This window comes from Sminthopsis crassicaudata, chromosome 3 (assembly GCF_048593235.1).
Source record: "Sminthopsis crassicaudata isolate SCR6 chromosome 3, ASM4859323v1, whole genome shotgun sequence".
Lineage (NCBI taxonomy): Eukaryota > Metazoa > Chordata > Mammalia > Dasyuromorphia > Dasyuridae > Sminthopsis > Sminthopsis crassicaudata.
This window is the reverse complement of record NC_133619.1, coordinates 178646528-178663682: the sequence shown is the minus strand read 5'-3', so window position 1 is coordinate 178663682 and position 17155 is coordinate 178646528. Positions and strand designations below refer to the sequence as shown.

Here is a 17155-nt window from a genome sequence, read left to right as displayed (position 1 = left end):
GCAGAGTTATGTGATTTGTCCAGGTGCCACAGCTAATAAGTGTATGATACCATATTTGAACTCAGTAGAATGATGAGACTTCCTAACTCTAGAACCAGTACTCTATACACTATGCCATCTACCTAGATTATTGAATAGTAACAATCAAATTTATATAGTGTCATTTAAGGTTTGGTTTTTAACCTTGACAAAAATCTTCCTCAAAACAATCCTGTAAGAAAGAATAAATATTATTATTCTCATCTGACACATAATAGGAACATGGAGCACATTTGAAGCTCTGGTTACATTCAACTGAGGAAACTGAGACTTTAAGAATTTAAATAACTTCTATAGAATTACATAAGTGTCAAAAGCAAGATTTAAATCAAAAGCTGCTGTCTTCATGTACAATACTCTTTCTATTGCATCATATGGCTTCCCAATGTTTGTATTCGTTTCTAGTATGCGTGTATATCTGTACTGGCATGTTGTTAAATTCAAGAATCCATAAATCTGTCATATTTTCAGATTGTACAAGACTATGATTGAGATGCCTGGTCATGGCGTGAGAATGAACATCTTAACTTTCATCTTCTCTTCCCTTCTTCTTTCATCTCCATAGGATACTTTGTCATTGGATGTTACCATTTGTAATAGTGCTCCCCTGAGGAACTTGCTTCAACATGAGGAAAGAAACCTTACAAGAAAGCATTTGAACATTGAACCTTCTCCAGATTATGGTTTCTAACAAGTCAAGATAAAAAGCAGGCCTTTTTCAGACTACTCTTGAAACCAGGTACTTCTGGTAAAGATTAAAAAAAAAAAAAAAAACTTTGATCCTATTCACAGAACTATTTCTGAACCTATTGCTCTCAGACGACTTATTGACTACTTCCTAGAGTAAAAAAGTGAAAGAATTAAAAAAATTTTTTTTGTGACACCTGAAATATTTGGAAAGCATTTTTCTTTTCTGAATTTCTCTTCATCTGGTATCCAGAATGAGTATCAATCTGACTACAAACCTGAGCTTTGGAACTCTGCTGACTGACTCTGAGGAGAAGCAAAGAAGTGGGCTATCTAGGACAGGCCATACAGTTGTGGCAGTATTCCTTGGTATAATTCTTATATTGGGTTTCATCAATAACTTCATTGTACTCATCCTCTTTTGCAAGTTTAAAGTCCTTCGAAATCCTGTGAACATGCTTCTGCTGAACATCAGTATCAGTGACATGCTAGTTTGCCTTTCAGGCACTACACTAAGTTTTGCATCGAGTGTCCGAGGCAGGTGGATTGGAGGGTACCATGGATGCAGGTGGTATGGTTTTGCCAACTCTTGCTTTGGTAAGGAGATCAGATGTCTAAAATGTCTTAGCAGTCATAAGCTGGGTCATAAACCTTTTTTCTTGAATGTGGTTATAAATTGAGATTTTAAATTCCTGAGAATTCAAAAATATGGTAAATCAAAAAGATTATTTTGGTGTATTTTTCAGATTCATGATTAAGACTAAATAATACTGTATTTTCCCTTTATTTGAACCACAGAAGCAAAGGAGGAATTGTAAAAATCACATTTTTCACAGATGACATTATGTCTCATTATGTTTGCTGTCTTTAGTTATTCATTTGAAAAAGCATGTGTTGACACAGAATGGTTGAATAATGAAATGGTGGAGAGAGTGATTGATTATCAGTGACATCCCTTGGGAACAAGACTTCTTTAATTAGATTACTTGGTTAGTTATAGGCTTTCTCTGAGTATGTAAAAAGTGACCTGACACCTCTGATAGGATTTAATTTCTAAAAATTTATATGCCTAACAGTTTAGTTTACTTGGTTGCAATACTAATTTATACTTAGAAACAGAATTTATGGGCAGCTAGGGAGCAATGTAGAGACTAGAAAATCTGAATTCAGACCTAGCCTCAGACACTGAGGAGCTGAGTGACACTTGGCAAATTACAGAACCTTATTTTCCTCAGTTTCCTCATCTGTAAAATGACCTGGAGAAAGAAATGGCAAACCACTCCAGTATTTTTTCCGAGATAATCCCAAAAAGGGGTCAGAAAGAATCGGACAAGACTAAAAACAACTAAAGAACAGAAATAGAATTTATGAAACTGATTCAAAACTGTGACAGAGTACATAGAAACCATGTCTTGAGTTCGGAAGTCCAGAGTTTAAAAGTCCTACCTCTGACATGAAGTGCCTATGAGACATCGGGCAAATCCCAGAAAAAGCCCTAAGACTGGGAGGTATAGAGCAGGTGCCCATTTACTCCTGTAGAGAGAATTTCTTTGCCAAGATTTCTCTATTCCAGTAATATTACAGATTTTTGTATAACAATGATGATGATGATAATGATGATGAAGATGATGATAAATAGTATCCCAGTTCTCTGAAGAAATTTTAGATGTTATTTATTCCAAACCTCTTATTTTAAAGAGACGAAAGCTAAAGGAAAAGAGGTCATTTTCTCATGATCAGACAGATAGATGTGTTAAAGTAGTCTCTTTTGGTAACAAACCTATAATGGTGTTTCTGTTGTGAGATACCAAAATGCAAATCAGGTTACCAAAATTGTTCTTAATAAGTAAACTGAAGAGGCTTTGGTATGTTGATTTAGCCTACTGCACAAGCCTTTGCTATTAGTTCTTTAAAAATAATTTTTTTTTCAACGTCCAAAAGGTTTGGATAAAGGCTCTTGCTTTGGGGAAAAAAAAGTTGAAGATTTGGCTGGAACAGCTTTTAACAGGACAAAATATCCTACTTTAATTCTGCTTTGAACATTTATCTAAAAATATAATTAATACATCCATTCTTGAAAAACAAAAGTTTTTAATTAAATAATTAAGTCCACTGTATTATTATGCATAAATAATTGAAATATGCAAGTTTGAAAGTTATTTTCCATTACAATATTCTTGTGAATTCTTTCCTCAGTAATTGGAGAAGGGGTAAAAGGAAGGAGACTGGGATCACATGAGCAGGAATTGTCCCATAATCCTGTTCTGTCCTTTTTCAGATGTGACTTCCAGCTCTTTAGATTACAAACCTATACAGGAGAGTAAAAGGAAAAAGGAACAGGATGACAGATGAAATACTTCTATTGGGATACCATTAAGTAACTAACAAGTAATGAAATTGATTTAGATCTCAAAAGTTCTGGCCACAGGGATTTTTAACCCTTTATATCCCTGATTTTCGGTGAACACTAAGAACCCCTTGTCAGAACAAGTTTTTTAAATGCATAAAATACGGTACAAAAAATTATAAAGAAAAATCACAATTAGTGACAATAAAGGTGTAATTTTCACTTCCAAGTTTAAAGTTTCTCTGAAATTTATGAATAGAATCCTTGAGGATCCATATTTAAGAGCTTTTGTTCTAGGTTGATGCATTGCTTATAGTGGACTTGCATTGAATATTTGGCTTTTAGCAATGGAAAGGCACCCTGGCATGCCCCATCTTTAATGTAAACATTTGAACTTCAAGATAGAAACATTATAATATGGAAGCTTTTCATAGCTTATCATCTGGAGCAGCTGAGTTTTCTTCAAGTCCCTTTTCTTAGACCTAAGACTTGAATAGGTAAATCTTAGAGACAGAGATTAAGTGACTTGCCCCAGATTAAACCTCTAGTATCAATGTTGAGACTTTAACCTAGTTTTCCTGATTCTAAACTCAGTACTCTATTTACTGCTTCATGGTATCTCTAGATTTATCATTTTGTCTAAATTTATTTTTTTAAAGAAATGAGGGAAGTTGTATATAATAGGTTTACAATTTCAGGTGCAATTATCTTTTTATTATACGATGCTATGGAAATGCATAAATTAAAAGTAAATTAATGTAAAATGTTATTGTATTTTGTCATGAATCTACAAAAAAATGGAGGCTGACTGACTATTGTGATTGAGGTATTTATTCCTTTGACAGTAATATCTCTAGTCAAAGTTTATTTTGTTGCTTTGTATATTTAAAATAGATTTCATCCATTAAGACCAGTTTGATGATCAAAGGAGATATAATGTAGCTTAATTAAAAACAAGAAATTGGCTCATAAACTCAAAGTTTCACTAAGAAGTACTTGTCACTACCAATAAAATATACCTGCATGTCTGCAAGTTCTTTGATCAGTAGAAATATTCATTTGTAAAAACAAAGTCAAGACAGAATTTTTTCGATAATAGAGTCAGAGTACAGGTAATTGGATTTTTGCTTGGAAGACCCAAATTCAAATTTAGCCTCAAACATTAAATAACTATGTAACCCAGGATAAATCACTTAATCACTGTTGCTTCAGTTTTCTCATCTGTAAAATGGGAATAATAATAGTACATACCTCTCAGGATTGTTGTGAAAAAATATTTGTGAAATATCTAGCATAGTGTCTGTTACATAGTATGCATTATATATAAAGATAAGTTACTATCATTACTTGTATCATATGTTATTGTTGATGTTATTATGATTATTATTAGTTTAGCAATCTAATTTGATATTTCCCATTTTAGGGCTTTCAGTCTATAAAGAATATTGGGATATTGTGTTGCCCGGTCAGGGTACCTTCTTCTCTTCATACTATTGGAGATAATCTTTACAATAGCTCTACGTTACTGCAGTTCTATTTTCCCAATGTTTCTCATCAATCACCAAAAACTTTCATTATCACAACACAACTTGTGATGGACATAATATGATTTGTCTGGTAACAATCTCCTTACATTTTAGGTGGGAGTCAGAAGATGCTCAATGATCTTATGATCATTTACAAATTATCTCTTTTTAGAGCTATTTTAGGTATATTATTTTCTGGGAATTTTTTGTGCTGCTTCTTGCTAGTTTCAATTTTAGAGAGTAACATTGTTTGACATTTCCCAAAATTTTGGATAATATATTTTCTTAATTCTTTCTCCATTTTTTCCTATGGGTTTTTGAGTCGTAGATTTTTAAGCTGATTGTTACTTTAAAAAGATGGTAGTCTAGAGTAATAGTTTCTCCACCTGAATTTCATCTCTTTTCCTCACCAGCTTTTCTGCTTCTTTAATTGTTGCCTACCCTTATCTTCTATATTTTTCCTTATATTACAAATTTATTTTATGTTTAATGTAGCTAAACAAGTATTTCCATAACATAGTTCAATAAAAAAACAATTGCGCATGAAATTATAAGTCTATCTGATACAATTTGCTCTTTCCTTCAAATATACAGTAAAGTTATCATAAATTTCTTTTTTCCTTTTTTTCTCCCTTCCAGCCTAAAGGTGACTACATTAGACACAAATTGAAATATATATATTCTACATATTTATTCATCAATTCTTTCCCTGGATGGAGATAGCATTTTTATTTGTTCTTTGTTTTTAATGTATATATTTATAATTGTCACAATTAATTCCTCATTTGAAGTAATTTTTAACACAATATTGCTTTTACTGTATATGTTTTCATTGTCTTGCTCACTTCACTACATCATTTTGTATATATTTTTCATGCCTTCTAAAGTCACTGAACTTCTCATTTCTCATGATGCAGTAGTATTCCATCACAACCATGCTCCACAAAAAAATGTTCAGCCAGCCATTCCCCAGTTGATAGTCTTGTAATTCCCAGTTCTTTGCCACCATGAAGACAAGTGCCATAACTATCCAATTCACATTCAAAGTTATAATTACTATTTGTGAGTTTCCCTTCATTTTATTTTTAATCATTATTTTCTTTCTCAGCCTCTCTTTTTACCCTATCCCTTTAATCTTCTCTTCCCACTAGAAGAGAATGACAAAGGATTTAATTGTTCCATTTCTCATAAGGCTGAGTTTGCTCTGCCCAGATGAAGGTTTAGAAGATACTTCCCCCCCCCCATAATCCATGTCTAAAACTTTTAAATTTCAGTGGGGAAACGATAAGTAGTAGGGTATCATCAAAAATAGATATTCGAGACCATATTGTCCATATTGTCCAGCCCTTTTGTTTTTATAGAAGAAGAAACTGCGTCACAGAGAAGTAATTTGCTCAAGTCAAATAGCTAGTAAGTGTCCAAAGTGAAATTTACCCTATTACAATCAAATAAGAGATTTGGGTCTTTTTTTGACTTTAGGCCCAGTGCTCTATCCATTATGCCATGTTAGAGATAACTAGGTGGCACAAGAGATGGAATGCTCAGATCAGGAAAACCTGAGTACTAATCTGGCCTCTGGCACTTGCTACCTGTGTAGGCCTAGGCAAGTCACTTAACACTTGTCTGCCTCAGTTTGTTCAACTGTAAAATAGGGATAATAGTATCTATTTCACAGAGTTGTGAATATCAAAAGAATTAATTCTTGTAAAGTGCTTAGTATTGTATCTGGCACATAGTATGCTTTTTATAAATGCTTCTTTGCTTAATTGTCCGAGGCAGAATTTGAATCTTGGTCTTTTTTTTCACAGCTAAAAAGCAAAATCATTTATTTTTATTTAAATGTAAATAATCTGTTTCAGGTTGTAATATGGATGTTATTTTTCTGTTCTTTTTTTTTTTTAATAGTTTTTATTTACCAGATATATGCATGGGTAATTTTACAACATTGACAATTGCCAAACCTTTTGTTCTAATTTTTCCCCTCCTTCCCCCACCCCCAAGATGGCAGGTTGACCAATACATGTTAAATAGGTTAAAGTATAAATTAAATACAATATATGTGTATATGTCCAAATAGTTGTTTTGCTGTACAAAAAGAATCGACTTTGAAATAGTGTACAATTAGCCTGTGAAGTAAATCAAAAATGTAAATGGACAAAAATAGAGGGACTGGGAATGTAGTGGTTCATCATCATCTCCCAGAGTTCCTTCACTGGGTGTTGCTGGTTCAGTTCATTACTGCTCTATTGGAACTGATTTGGTTCGAATCTTGGTCTTTTTGACCCCAGGCCTAGTATATTTATCCACTGTATTTCCTAGCTCATCTAGGATACCCTAAAACAGAATGCAAAATAAATAGCAGGTAGATAAATGAAATAATAAATGCTTACACTACCCATTTCTAGTCACCAAATTGTAGTATAGAAGATTATGAACATGATTATATATAATTATAATTATAATTATGATTATTATGTTCATTGATTTCTGCCCTTGTTGCTGCATGGTCTTGTTGGATGTTTGGGGGGGGGGGAGGTAGAGGATATAGTGGTGGTGATGATTATAAATTTGTTCAATAAAACCAATGATGAAGCACAGTTGCTGTGTTTCACCATAAGAGTGCTGATGCACTACAAAGTAAGCTTCCTCTCAGAAAGTAGGAGAGGCAAATGCTTCCTACTATCTACCAGGGATAATCGAACTATCCTAAGTCTGACACAACTGTGGGGAAATGCCTCCTACTGCTAGCACCAGCATGGCCTATATGGAGTTAAGGAGAATGATTTATATCACTGTCCCTGACAGGAGTGACAATAATCTTCCTTTTTCTCTCCTCTTTTTGGGGCTTTGTTGTCTAGACTCCTCTGCTCACTGAAGCTAGACTAATATACTGATTTTAGTTTTTCTGTTCCAGCAGCTTTCAATTGTATCCTCAGAAGTTATGATGCAAAGGTGGTTATGATTCATTTTCTTTTAAAAGTGTTTATTTTAATCTTATACAATGTATTGTAGATGCTTGTGTATCTTAGGATCCATTCTCTATCTCCATACAGTGTATACTATGGATCATAACTTGAATGTTGCTTCCCCCTGCTGCCCACTCAGTGTGTGTGCAAGCAATGCAAATTATTTTTTGCTGGACTATTGGCTCCTTAATTATATTATACTTAAATTGATATTAAAACTAATCATCCTTCCCCAAGAAAATTAGGAATTATTTTTATTATGTATGCTATCACTCTATTAGTATGGCAAAAGAAAATGAACTACAGGTAAATTAAAGGCCCTTAGCTCATCCAAGATGTTTCACTGTTCTGAGGTTTCCCCCTCATTTGTAAAGGGCCCTGAGGCCCCTTAAAGCTCACAATTTTTCCCCCTGAGGCAATTGGGGTTAAGTGACCTGCCCAGGGTCACACAGCTAGGAAGTATTAAGTGTCTGAATTCGATCCTCCTGACTTCAGGGCTGGTTTTCTATCCACTGCACCATGTAGCTGTAAAGAAAGAACCTTTCTTTACAATATTATGCATTTTATTTTATTCACTTAAAATATTATTCTGACAAGGCCACAAAAAGTTAATGTAGATCTTCTCTACAATATTGGTGATTTATTTTTTTCTTTATTTTGTTATATTTTTTTTACATTTTCTTTTTTAAAGTTTTCATATTTTCAAAATATATGCGTAGTTTTCAACATTCACTTTGCAAAACCTTGTATTTCAAATTTTTTCTCCATCCCTCCCTTCCCCATCCCCCTCCTTTAGGCAGCAAGTAATCCAATATATGTTAAACATGTGCAATTCTTTTATACATATATCAACAATTATTATGCTGCACAAGAAAAATTAGATTAAAAGGGAAAAATGAGAAAGAAAATAAAAAGAGAGCAAACAACAACAAAAAAGTGAAAATATTATATTGGGATTCATACTCAGGCTGCACAGTCTCTGAGTGCAAATGACTTTCTATATCACAAGACCATTGGAACTGGCCTGAATCACCTGGTTGTTGAAAAGAGCCACATCCTTCACAATTGATCATCATATAATCTTGTTCCTTTGTATAATGTTCTCTTGGTTATATTCACTTCACTCAGCATAAGTTCATGCAAGTTTCTCCAGGCTTCTCTGAAATCATCCTGCTGATTGTTTCTTGTAGAACAATAATATTCCATAACATTCATGTGCCATAACTTATTTAGCTATTCTCCAGCTGATGGGCATCCACTCAGTTTCCAGTTCCCTGCCACTACAAGATGGACTGCTACAAACTTTTTGCACATATGGGTCCTTTTATTTTTGTGTGACCTCTTTGGGATACAGCCCAATAGAGACACTGTTAAATCAAAGGCTATGCACAGTTCCTTTGCTCTTTGAGCACAGTTCCACATTGCTCTCCAGAATGGCTGGATCAGTTCACAACTCAACCAACAATGTATTAGTGTCCAAGTTTTCCCACATCCCTTCAACATTCATCATTTTCTTTTCCTTCATATTAGCCAATCTGAGAGCTGTATAGTGGTATCTAAGAGCTGTCTTAACCTGCATTTCTCTTATCAATAGTGATTTAGAACATTAAAAATAACAATTAGAAATGGTTTTAATTTCTTCATTTGAAATTATTCATATCCTTTTACCATTTTTCGATTGGAGAATAATGCCATTGATTTTTAACTCATCTAGCCAATATAATTCTGTACAACTCTTATTTACGGACTCTCATAGTTCTTTCACAGAAGATAAACTCGATGGATGGGAGCTTCCTCCTTAGAATTCTTGAGGCTGCCTAAGTGTTACTGGAATGCATAGGCAGTTAGTGAAATACATCTACTTCACATTTAGTCTCTCTTTCTATTCCTCTTTTTGATGATATTATATGTCATAGTTTGTACTAAATTCTTTTTTTTTTCATTTAAAAATTTTTAAAAGAAGAAATAGAATAAGAAAAACAGAAAAAGAAAAAGGAATACAAAACAAAATAAAACAAAACAAAAGAGAACATTGTCATGTGCCCAGCAGAACATTAGGGAGGATTCAAAATAAGTAATAACAAATTACCAGATCAAGGATATTATATATATATATATACATATATATATATATATATATACATACATATGTATATTAGTAGAAGAAATTATATTAATGATTATCCATTTCTTATTTCTTCATAAATTGTTCTTTTGTTCTCTGCTGTATACCTTATTTACTTAATTTTCCCTTTGTTATTCTGCCCAACCCCAAACAAGCTATAGTTACGAAAAATATATTTATGTATACATATGTATATGTATATAGTACACACACACACACACACACACACACACACACACCACATACACACATATCTTTCCTAAACCTGCTGACTTTGCTTTAATTCTGCTCCTTAACTTGCCTTGCTATTATTTAACCTTCCCCATTCATGGATCCCTTTATTATCTTCTTCCCATACTCCTTACATCCCCATCTACCCATTCCTTCCCCCTTATTTCTTTACAGATTTTGGAGGGTGATATACCCTTCTTCATATATATGTAGTATTGCCTATTAAACCCATTCCTGATGTGAAGAGGTTTTCAGAACTACGAGTCCTCTTTCTCCCCTTTAATACCTCTGTGTCTATTCTTCCTCTGTACTTCATTTGTACAATATCATTACTATTTTTACCTTAACTTTGTCTATCTTTGTTTTGAGCTACACTATTGTTGATATGAATTTTAAATACATAGTGTATAAAACAACAAACCATTTGTCCATATTGAGTTCCTTGAAACTGATCTTTGATATTGGCTCTTATATGTTTACTTTTCTATTAAGTTTATGTTTGATTGAAAGAAAGTCCTGAAAAACTGTAAGTTTGTTGAATGTTCATTTTTTTTCTCATTCAATATTATGGATAATTTTGTTGTATAGGATTTTTTGGCCACAAGTCTCATTCTTTTGATTGTTGGTAGATATGATTTCAGGACCTGCCATCTTTTATTGTAGCACTTGGTGTTTCTGCAGAGCTAGCCCTGAGGTGTTTGCACTTCACATGGATTAATCCTGGACTGGGGTCTTTCTTTAGATCTGGTTGGATTATACTAGGAGGACCCCTCTTCTGTTCCAAATCTTCTTGATTTTTCACTACTCTATATTCACCCTGAAGTGTTAATTTGTTCTATTTGTGGGGGAAATCTGGAGAGCTTGAAATTTACCAACCTACTCTGCCATCTTCTCAGAATCCTCCCTTTGTACTAAATTCTTCATTGACAATATTGTACAGCCTACTCATGCTCACCAAATATCTCTCTATTTTCCTATGGGTGACAATTTTGATTCTTTGGGAATTGTGAAATTATAGAATTTGAAACCATGCAGTATGGTTGAAGGACATTTAATTGTTGGAGTTTTAGGTTAAGAAGCTGCTGTAGATAGCTGAAAGTGCTGTACAGTTTCCCAAACACAATCGACAATATTTGTATAAGAGATATGTATGGATTAATCAACTATTCATCTAGCTGCATATCCCTGTCTAGACAGTAGACATGAAACATGTGCTCTGGAGCCTACATTTTGGCTTGAAACTCAAGAATATGACATGAACTATATTAAAATGCAATTGGGAAATATTTAACAAATAAAAAATACAATAGAATATAGATGATATTTTCTAAATCAATATATGATCTACAGGGATCCTTATGTATTACCTTAAAGGAAAGACATTTACTAAGATAAACCAAGGGCTTACTCTACCAAAAATAGTAGAGTCAATGCATACTTAAGGCACACCAATAATAAGACACTAATGTAGCAAGTACAACTGGCAAACAAAACTCATGTTTTGCTATTGAAGAAAAGAAATTTGTTTTCTATTTTTTTATTCTCCACGGCACTTAGCATACTACTTGGTACTTGAAAAAATGACTGTCTGACTGGGTAACATTGGATAATGGACTGCCTCTGAGAAAGTTATTACTAGTGAATCTTGCATAGTGAATCATGGACAGTGGCAGTGGTAAGATGTCATTACTTGTGACCTATTTAGCAACAAGCATCAAAGCATTAGGGTTTTTTCCTTGCTGCCTTGTAACGATGATATCTCTTCACTGGTAATTGTGATAGTTCCTTTCAGTCACAATGGTTTTGACTTTGAGAAGTTCCACTGACCTCTGTCTCAAGTCTGAGAGTACAGTTAGCAGTTCAAAACTGGAAGCAGCTGGGGATGAAGCCAATCGCATTCCACCCACTTCAGATCATGGCTTTAAATCACCAGTCTGCACCTGGTGCTGCTGCATGTCTTATACAGGACTACGTCATGGAATCAAAGAGTGGGAAGTCATGTAGACTAATTCAATTCCTTCTAAAGCATCCCTGACAGATGGCTAACAAGTTTGAACAACATACTATCTCAGAAGTATTTTTTTAAAAATAGCTATAATTATCAAAAAGTACTTTTTTATAAGTAAGCCTGTAACTTTTTGCCCACTTCTTCTAGTTCTGCTTTCTGGGGCTACAGAGAATGCTTATCCCCTTTCCACATGAAATAATGTTATAGATTTTGAGACAGGAATTAATTTTCCCTTTACCCAGTTCTTTATATATATATATATATATATATATATATATATATATATATATATATATATATATATATATATATATATATATATATATGTATATGTGTCTTCAAATTGTTTTATTTCTCTGGAAATATTTTAGCTTGTCAATTACCTTTTCAAAATGCAATGTTCCAAACTGAATGCAATTCCTAATATAAAGGCAGCTAGGTGCAGCTGTTTGGACTCAAAGTTAGGAATAGCTGAGTTCAAATCCTGCTTCAAACACTACATGATACCTGGGTAAGACACAAGTTCTATCTACCTGTTTCCTTACCTACAAAATAGGAAAAAGAGAACATACTTTCTTCAGTAATTGTAAGGATTAATTGTGATAATATTTGCAAAGTACTTTGCAAATCTTAAACTGCTATACAAATATTAGCCAATAATACTAACAACAAATAAAATGATAACAATATAATAATAATAACAATAATAGAGTCTGATGGGTATAGAAATCATGGAACCTAACTTTGGATGTTATTTTTTCTATAAATTGTTTTCCATAAGCATAGGCCAAGATTGCATGATTTTGTTTTTGTTTTTCTATCTTTTAGTAAAAATCAAATCATACTAATGACTCATGAGCAATTAAAATCACCAAATCCTTTTTATGTAAACTTTTGCTAATACTGTGTATTTGTAATTTAAAAATATAAATCCAGAAATTTACATTTTTGTTAAATGTTAGTTTATAAGACTTGGACAATTGCTATAATTTTTATTTTATTTTATAATTATAATTTTGACAGTATATATGCATGAGTAATTTTTAAAATAATAGCATCCCTTGTAATTTTTCCAAATTATCCCCTCCCTCCCTCCACTCCCTCCCCTAGATGACAGGCAATCCCATACATTTTACATGTGTTACAGTATAACCAACCTAGATACAATATATGTGTGTAAATCCAATTTTCTTGTTGCACGTTAAGTATTAGATTCCGAAGGTATAAGTAACCTAGATAGATAGACAGTAGTGCTAACAGTTTACATTCACTTCCCAGTGTTCCTTCTCTGGGTGTAGTTGTTTCTGTCCATCATTGATCAACTGGAAGTGAGTTGGATCTTCTTTATGTTGAAGATATCCACTTCCATCAGAATACATCTTCATAAAACATTGAAGTGTACAGCGATCTTCTGGTTCTATTCATTTCACTCAGCATCAGTTGATGTAAGTCTCTCCAAGCCTCTCTGTATTCCTCCCACTGGTTATTTCTTACAGAGCAATAATATTCCATAACCTTCATATACCATAATTTACCCAACCATTTTCCAATTGATGGACATCCATTCATCTTCCAGTTTCTAGCCACTATGAAAAGAGCTGCCACAAACATTTGACCACTGCTATAATTAAAATATCACAAACATGATTTTTTTGGGGGGAGGGGTGATGTGGAGTTGGGATTAAATGACCTAGCCAGGAAGTATTAAGTATTTGAGGTCAGATTTGAACTCAGGTCCTCTTGACTTCAGAGCTGGTGCTCTATCCACTGTACTATCTGTTCCTATAGACATGAAATAACATGGAATTTAATGGTAATAATTTAAAAAGGGCAATGAGCCATTGTTCAGTGAATAAAATACCAGCTCTGAAGTCAGGAGGATTGAGTTCAAATCTGCCCTCAGACACTTAACACTTCCTAGCTATGTGACCCTAGACAAGTCATTTAACTCCAATTGTCTCTAAAAAATAAAAGGTAGAGATCATCTTAGTTCAGTGAAAGCATTGGATTGATATTTAGAAGATGTATGTTATTGTCCTGGTTTATCATTAATTCTCTAGATAAGTCATTCCACATATTTGTACATCAGTATTCTGTTCTTTAAAATAAGTGGATTGAAGTAGACGATTTCTCAAATTTATTTAAGATTTAATATTCTATGATTCTTGGTTTATGATTTTGAATGAACTTTAATCAAACTATAAAGTTACTATTGGCCACCAGAGGGCTTCCATGTTATTATGTGAAGTTGAATAGACTAAAAATAGGAAAAGGAAAAAAAAACAAAAAAAAAATCCTTTTCCCCCAAATACATATACATAATAATGCATAACTTTTGAATTCCTAAATCTTATTTACTTCAGAGAATGTGAAATAAGATATGATTAAGAACCATCTAGTAATTTAATCTATAGATATAGAAACCCAATGAAAATTAATTTGGGGGGTGGTTATCTTTTTTACAGACACATTTGTCATATTTCTATATCATATGGTACTATAGTTTGTGAATGAGAAAGTTGAAGTGCTTGATGAAATAAAAGTCCCTACCTATATATTTCTGTTATTTTTTCAGTAAAACATGAGGTAGTTTTTTTTTTTCTTTTTTTGATTTGGAAGTTTTAAAAGCATAGTAGTCCAACAACTTTCTTTAAATTTATTCTTAAAAACATGCCTATCAAGGAAATTTCAATAATCACTCCCTATATGTTCAATAAGCTACCTGAGTGAATTAGAAAAGTGCATAGTGCCAAAATGTTTGTGGCAGCCCTTTTCATAGTGGCTAGAAGCTGGAAGATGAATGGATGTCCATCAATTGGAGAACGGTTAGGTAAATTATGGTATATGAATGTTATGGAATATTATTGTTCTGTAAGAAATGACCAACAGGAGAAATACAAAGAGGCCAAATCACTAACTCTCTCTTAGCCTCAGTTTCCTCAACTGTAAAATAAGAATCATAATAGTAATTATCTCCCAGTAATGTTGAGAGGATTGAATAAAGTAATGTTTGTGTAAACACATTGCATGGAACTTGTGTAAGCACTATATTAATGTTAGCTACTATTGCAAGCTTCTGGAGGGCAGGCGTTGTTTGTTTAATATCCCAGAGATAAATATTGTGCCTGGCACTTAATACAAGCTTTCAGAGAGGAAATAGTATACCTAAGCAGAGTTAATAAACCCTATCCTCTATTCTGTAAGGACTGAAGTTGGGGGTTAGTAACATGGTGTGAAACAAATACACAAATAGTAGAAGGAAGCTTTTCTATCTTCTTAACCTAGGAGTGCCTCTGGGAGATAATGAAGAGAAACAGTGTAATGTAATGAAGAGAGCAGGAAGCTAAGTAGCCAAAATGCGCTAAATGTGCATGCCATAGTTCACAGAGTTCCAGGCCTAGAGGCAGAAAGGCTCATTTTCCTGAATTCAAATCTGGCCTCAGACATTTACTAGATATATAACCCTGGGCATGTCACTTAACCCTTTTTGCCTTACTTTCCTCATCTTTAAAATGAGCTGAAGAAAGAAATAGCTAACCACTCTAATATATTTGCCAAGAAAATCCCAAATGGGGTCATGAAGAGTCAAATACAAAGGAATAAAAAAACCTATTCAATAAGTGAAGAGAATACTGGACTAGGAATAAATAAACTGGGGTCTTAATTGTGCCTAGATTGTAAAATTAGAGACTTCACTTTAACCATTCTGGATCTTAGCTGTCTCATTTAGGAGGGAATTGGTTTAGAAGTTTGCTATGGGTCCTTCTAGTTTTGAAATAATTTGATTCAATTCAATCTCAATCCAGTAACTATTTTTGATTATTTTTGTAAAATAACCAAATCCTTGAAAGTACATTTACATAACACATAACATAAACATTTTCAGAATCTACAAATTAGCTTTGCATAGTAAATTATACAAGGCTGTGTGTTCATTTCTTTGTCACATAAATGAAAATGATAAAATCTTAATTTTACTTAGAATTTGTTGTTCATCCTTTGTTCTTAACACAGACTAATGACATCAAAAAAGCATTATTAGGTGCTTACTATGTGATATGCACTATATTAAGCACTGTGGATATAAAGGGGGGAAAAGATTCTGCCTTCAAAAGGCTTTTATGATGGAAATGATGGAAATCAAATACATAAAGATCATACATTCAAGATAAATACAGAATAGATGGAAGGCAGTTTAAGAGCAAAGCACTCTATGTGTGTGTGTGTGTGTGTGTGTGTGTGTGTGTGTGTGTGTGTGTGTGTGTGTGTGTTGGGAGTTGGGAGTTGGGAGGAACCACAAAAGACAATCTGAAGAAAGTGTGCTTAATTCTTAAAGGAAGGCAAAGAAACTAAAAGTTGAAAGTTAGGAAATGTAATGTTCCAGGTATAGTTTCTCCTGTTTCTCCTTCAGGAGAGTCAGAGATTAGGCAAGAGAACATTCCACTTGGCACAAACTGTTTCCTGTCTCTCTCTTGGTGAACTTTGCAGCTTCAACTAGATTGACTTGCCAGCTGAGCTCTTGCCTCTTACCTTGGAAGAAAACTAATGTTTTCATTGAAAGTATTCCTTACTAGTTTTCTGGATTAAAAAAAAATCCTTAAAATTTTGGAGGGAGGGAGTTCTTCCTCACTGGAGGCCTTCAAACAAAGACATTACCTTTTATCATTTGTGTTGTAGTGAGATTTCTTATTTTTATTTACAACCAACAAACTGGTTATCCTCTAAGATCCTTCCAAATCTGAAAATCTATGATTCTGAGATCTGAATCTGAATTTTTCCTCCTTTGAGCTATGTGACCATGGAGAGAGGAGCAAGTCAATTCATTTCTCTGAAACTCAGTTTTTTCCTCTTTGAAATGGGGATAATAGTTCCTGTAACAGTTATTTCATATATTTATTGTGAGGGGGACTTCCAGCCAAGATGGTGGTGTAGAGGCCGACAGCTGCTTGAACTCCACATTTTCGTTTTCTCTCAGAATTTACTTCATGACAAGCCTCGGAATTAATGCTTTAACGGAAAAGAAACCCACAAATAATCACCAACAGAAGACATCCTTGAAATTCGCCAGAAAAGGTCTGTGTTTGCTCAGGGGAGGGGACGAACAGACTGGGCGCAGACTGAGGGCAAGCAGCCAGAAAAAGGCAGGCAGCTCATACTGCTCAGACTGGAGAGGGGAGGGGTGTGATCTCTTCCATTTCTACAAAAAGAATTTTACCCCAGTGTGGA

At 33.7% G+C, this 17155-nt stretch overlaps 1 protein-coding gene across 1 annotated transcript in view; it reads left to right on the top strand.

Annotated features, from left to right (window-relative positions):
• Positions 1 to 980: 980 nt before the first annotated feature.
• Positions 981 to 17155, top strand: part of LOC141561969 (opsin-3-like) — a 198127-nt gene continuing 181952 nt past the window's right edge. Inside the window, exon 1 of the mRNA XM_074302013.1 lies at positions 981 to 1323. Within this exon, the coding sequence (XP_074158114.1) occupies positions 981 to 1323 (343 nt within the window). The remainder of the gene's footprint in view (positions 1324 to 17155) is intronic.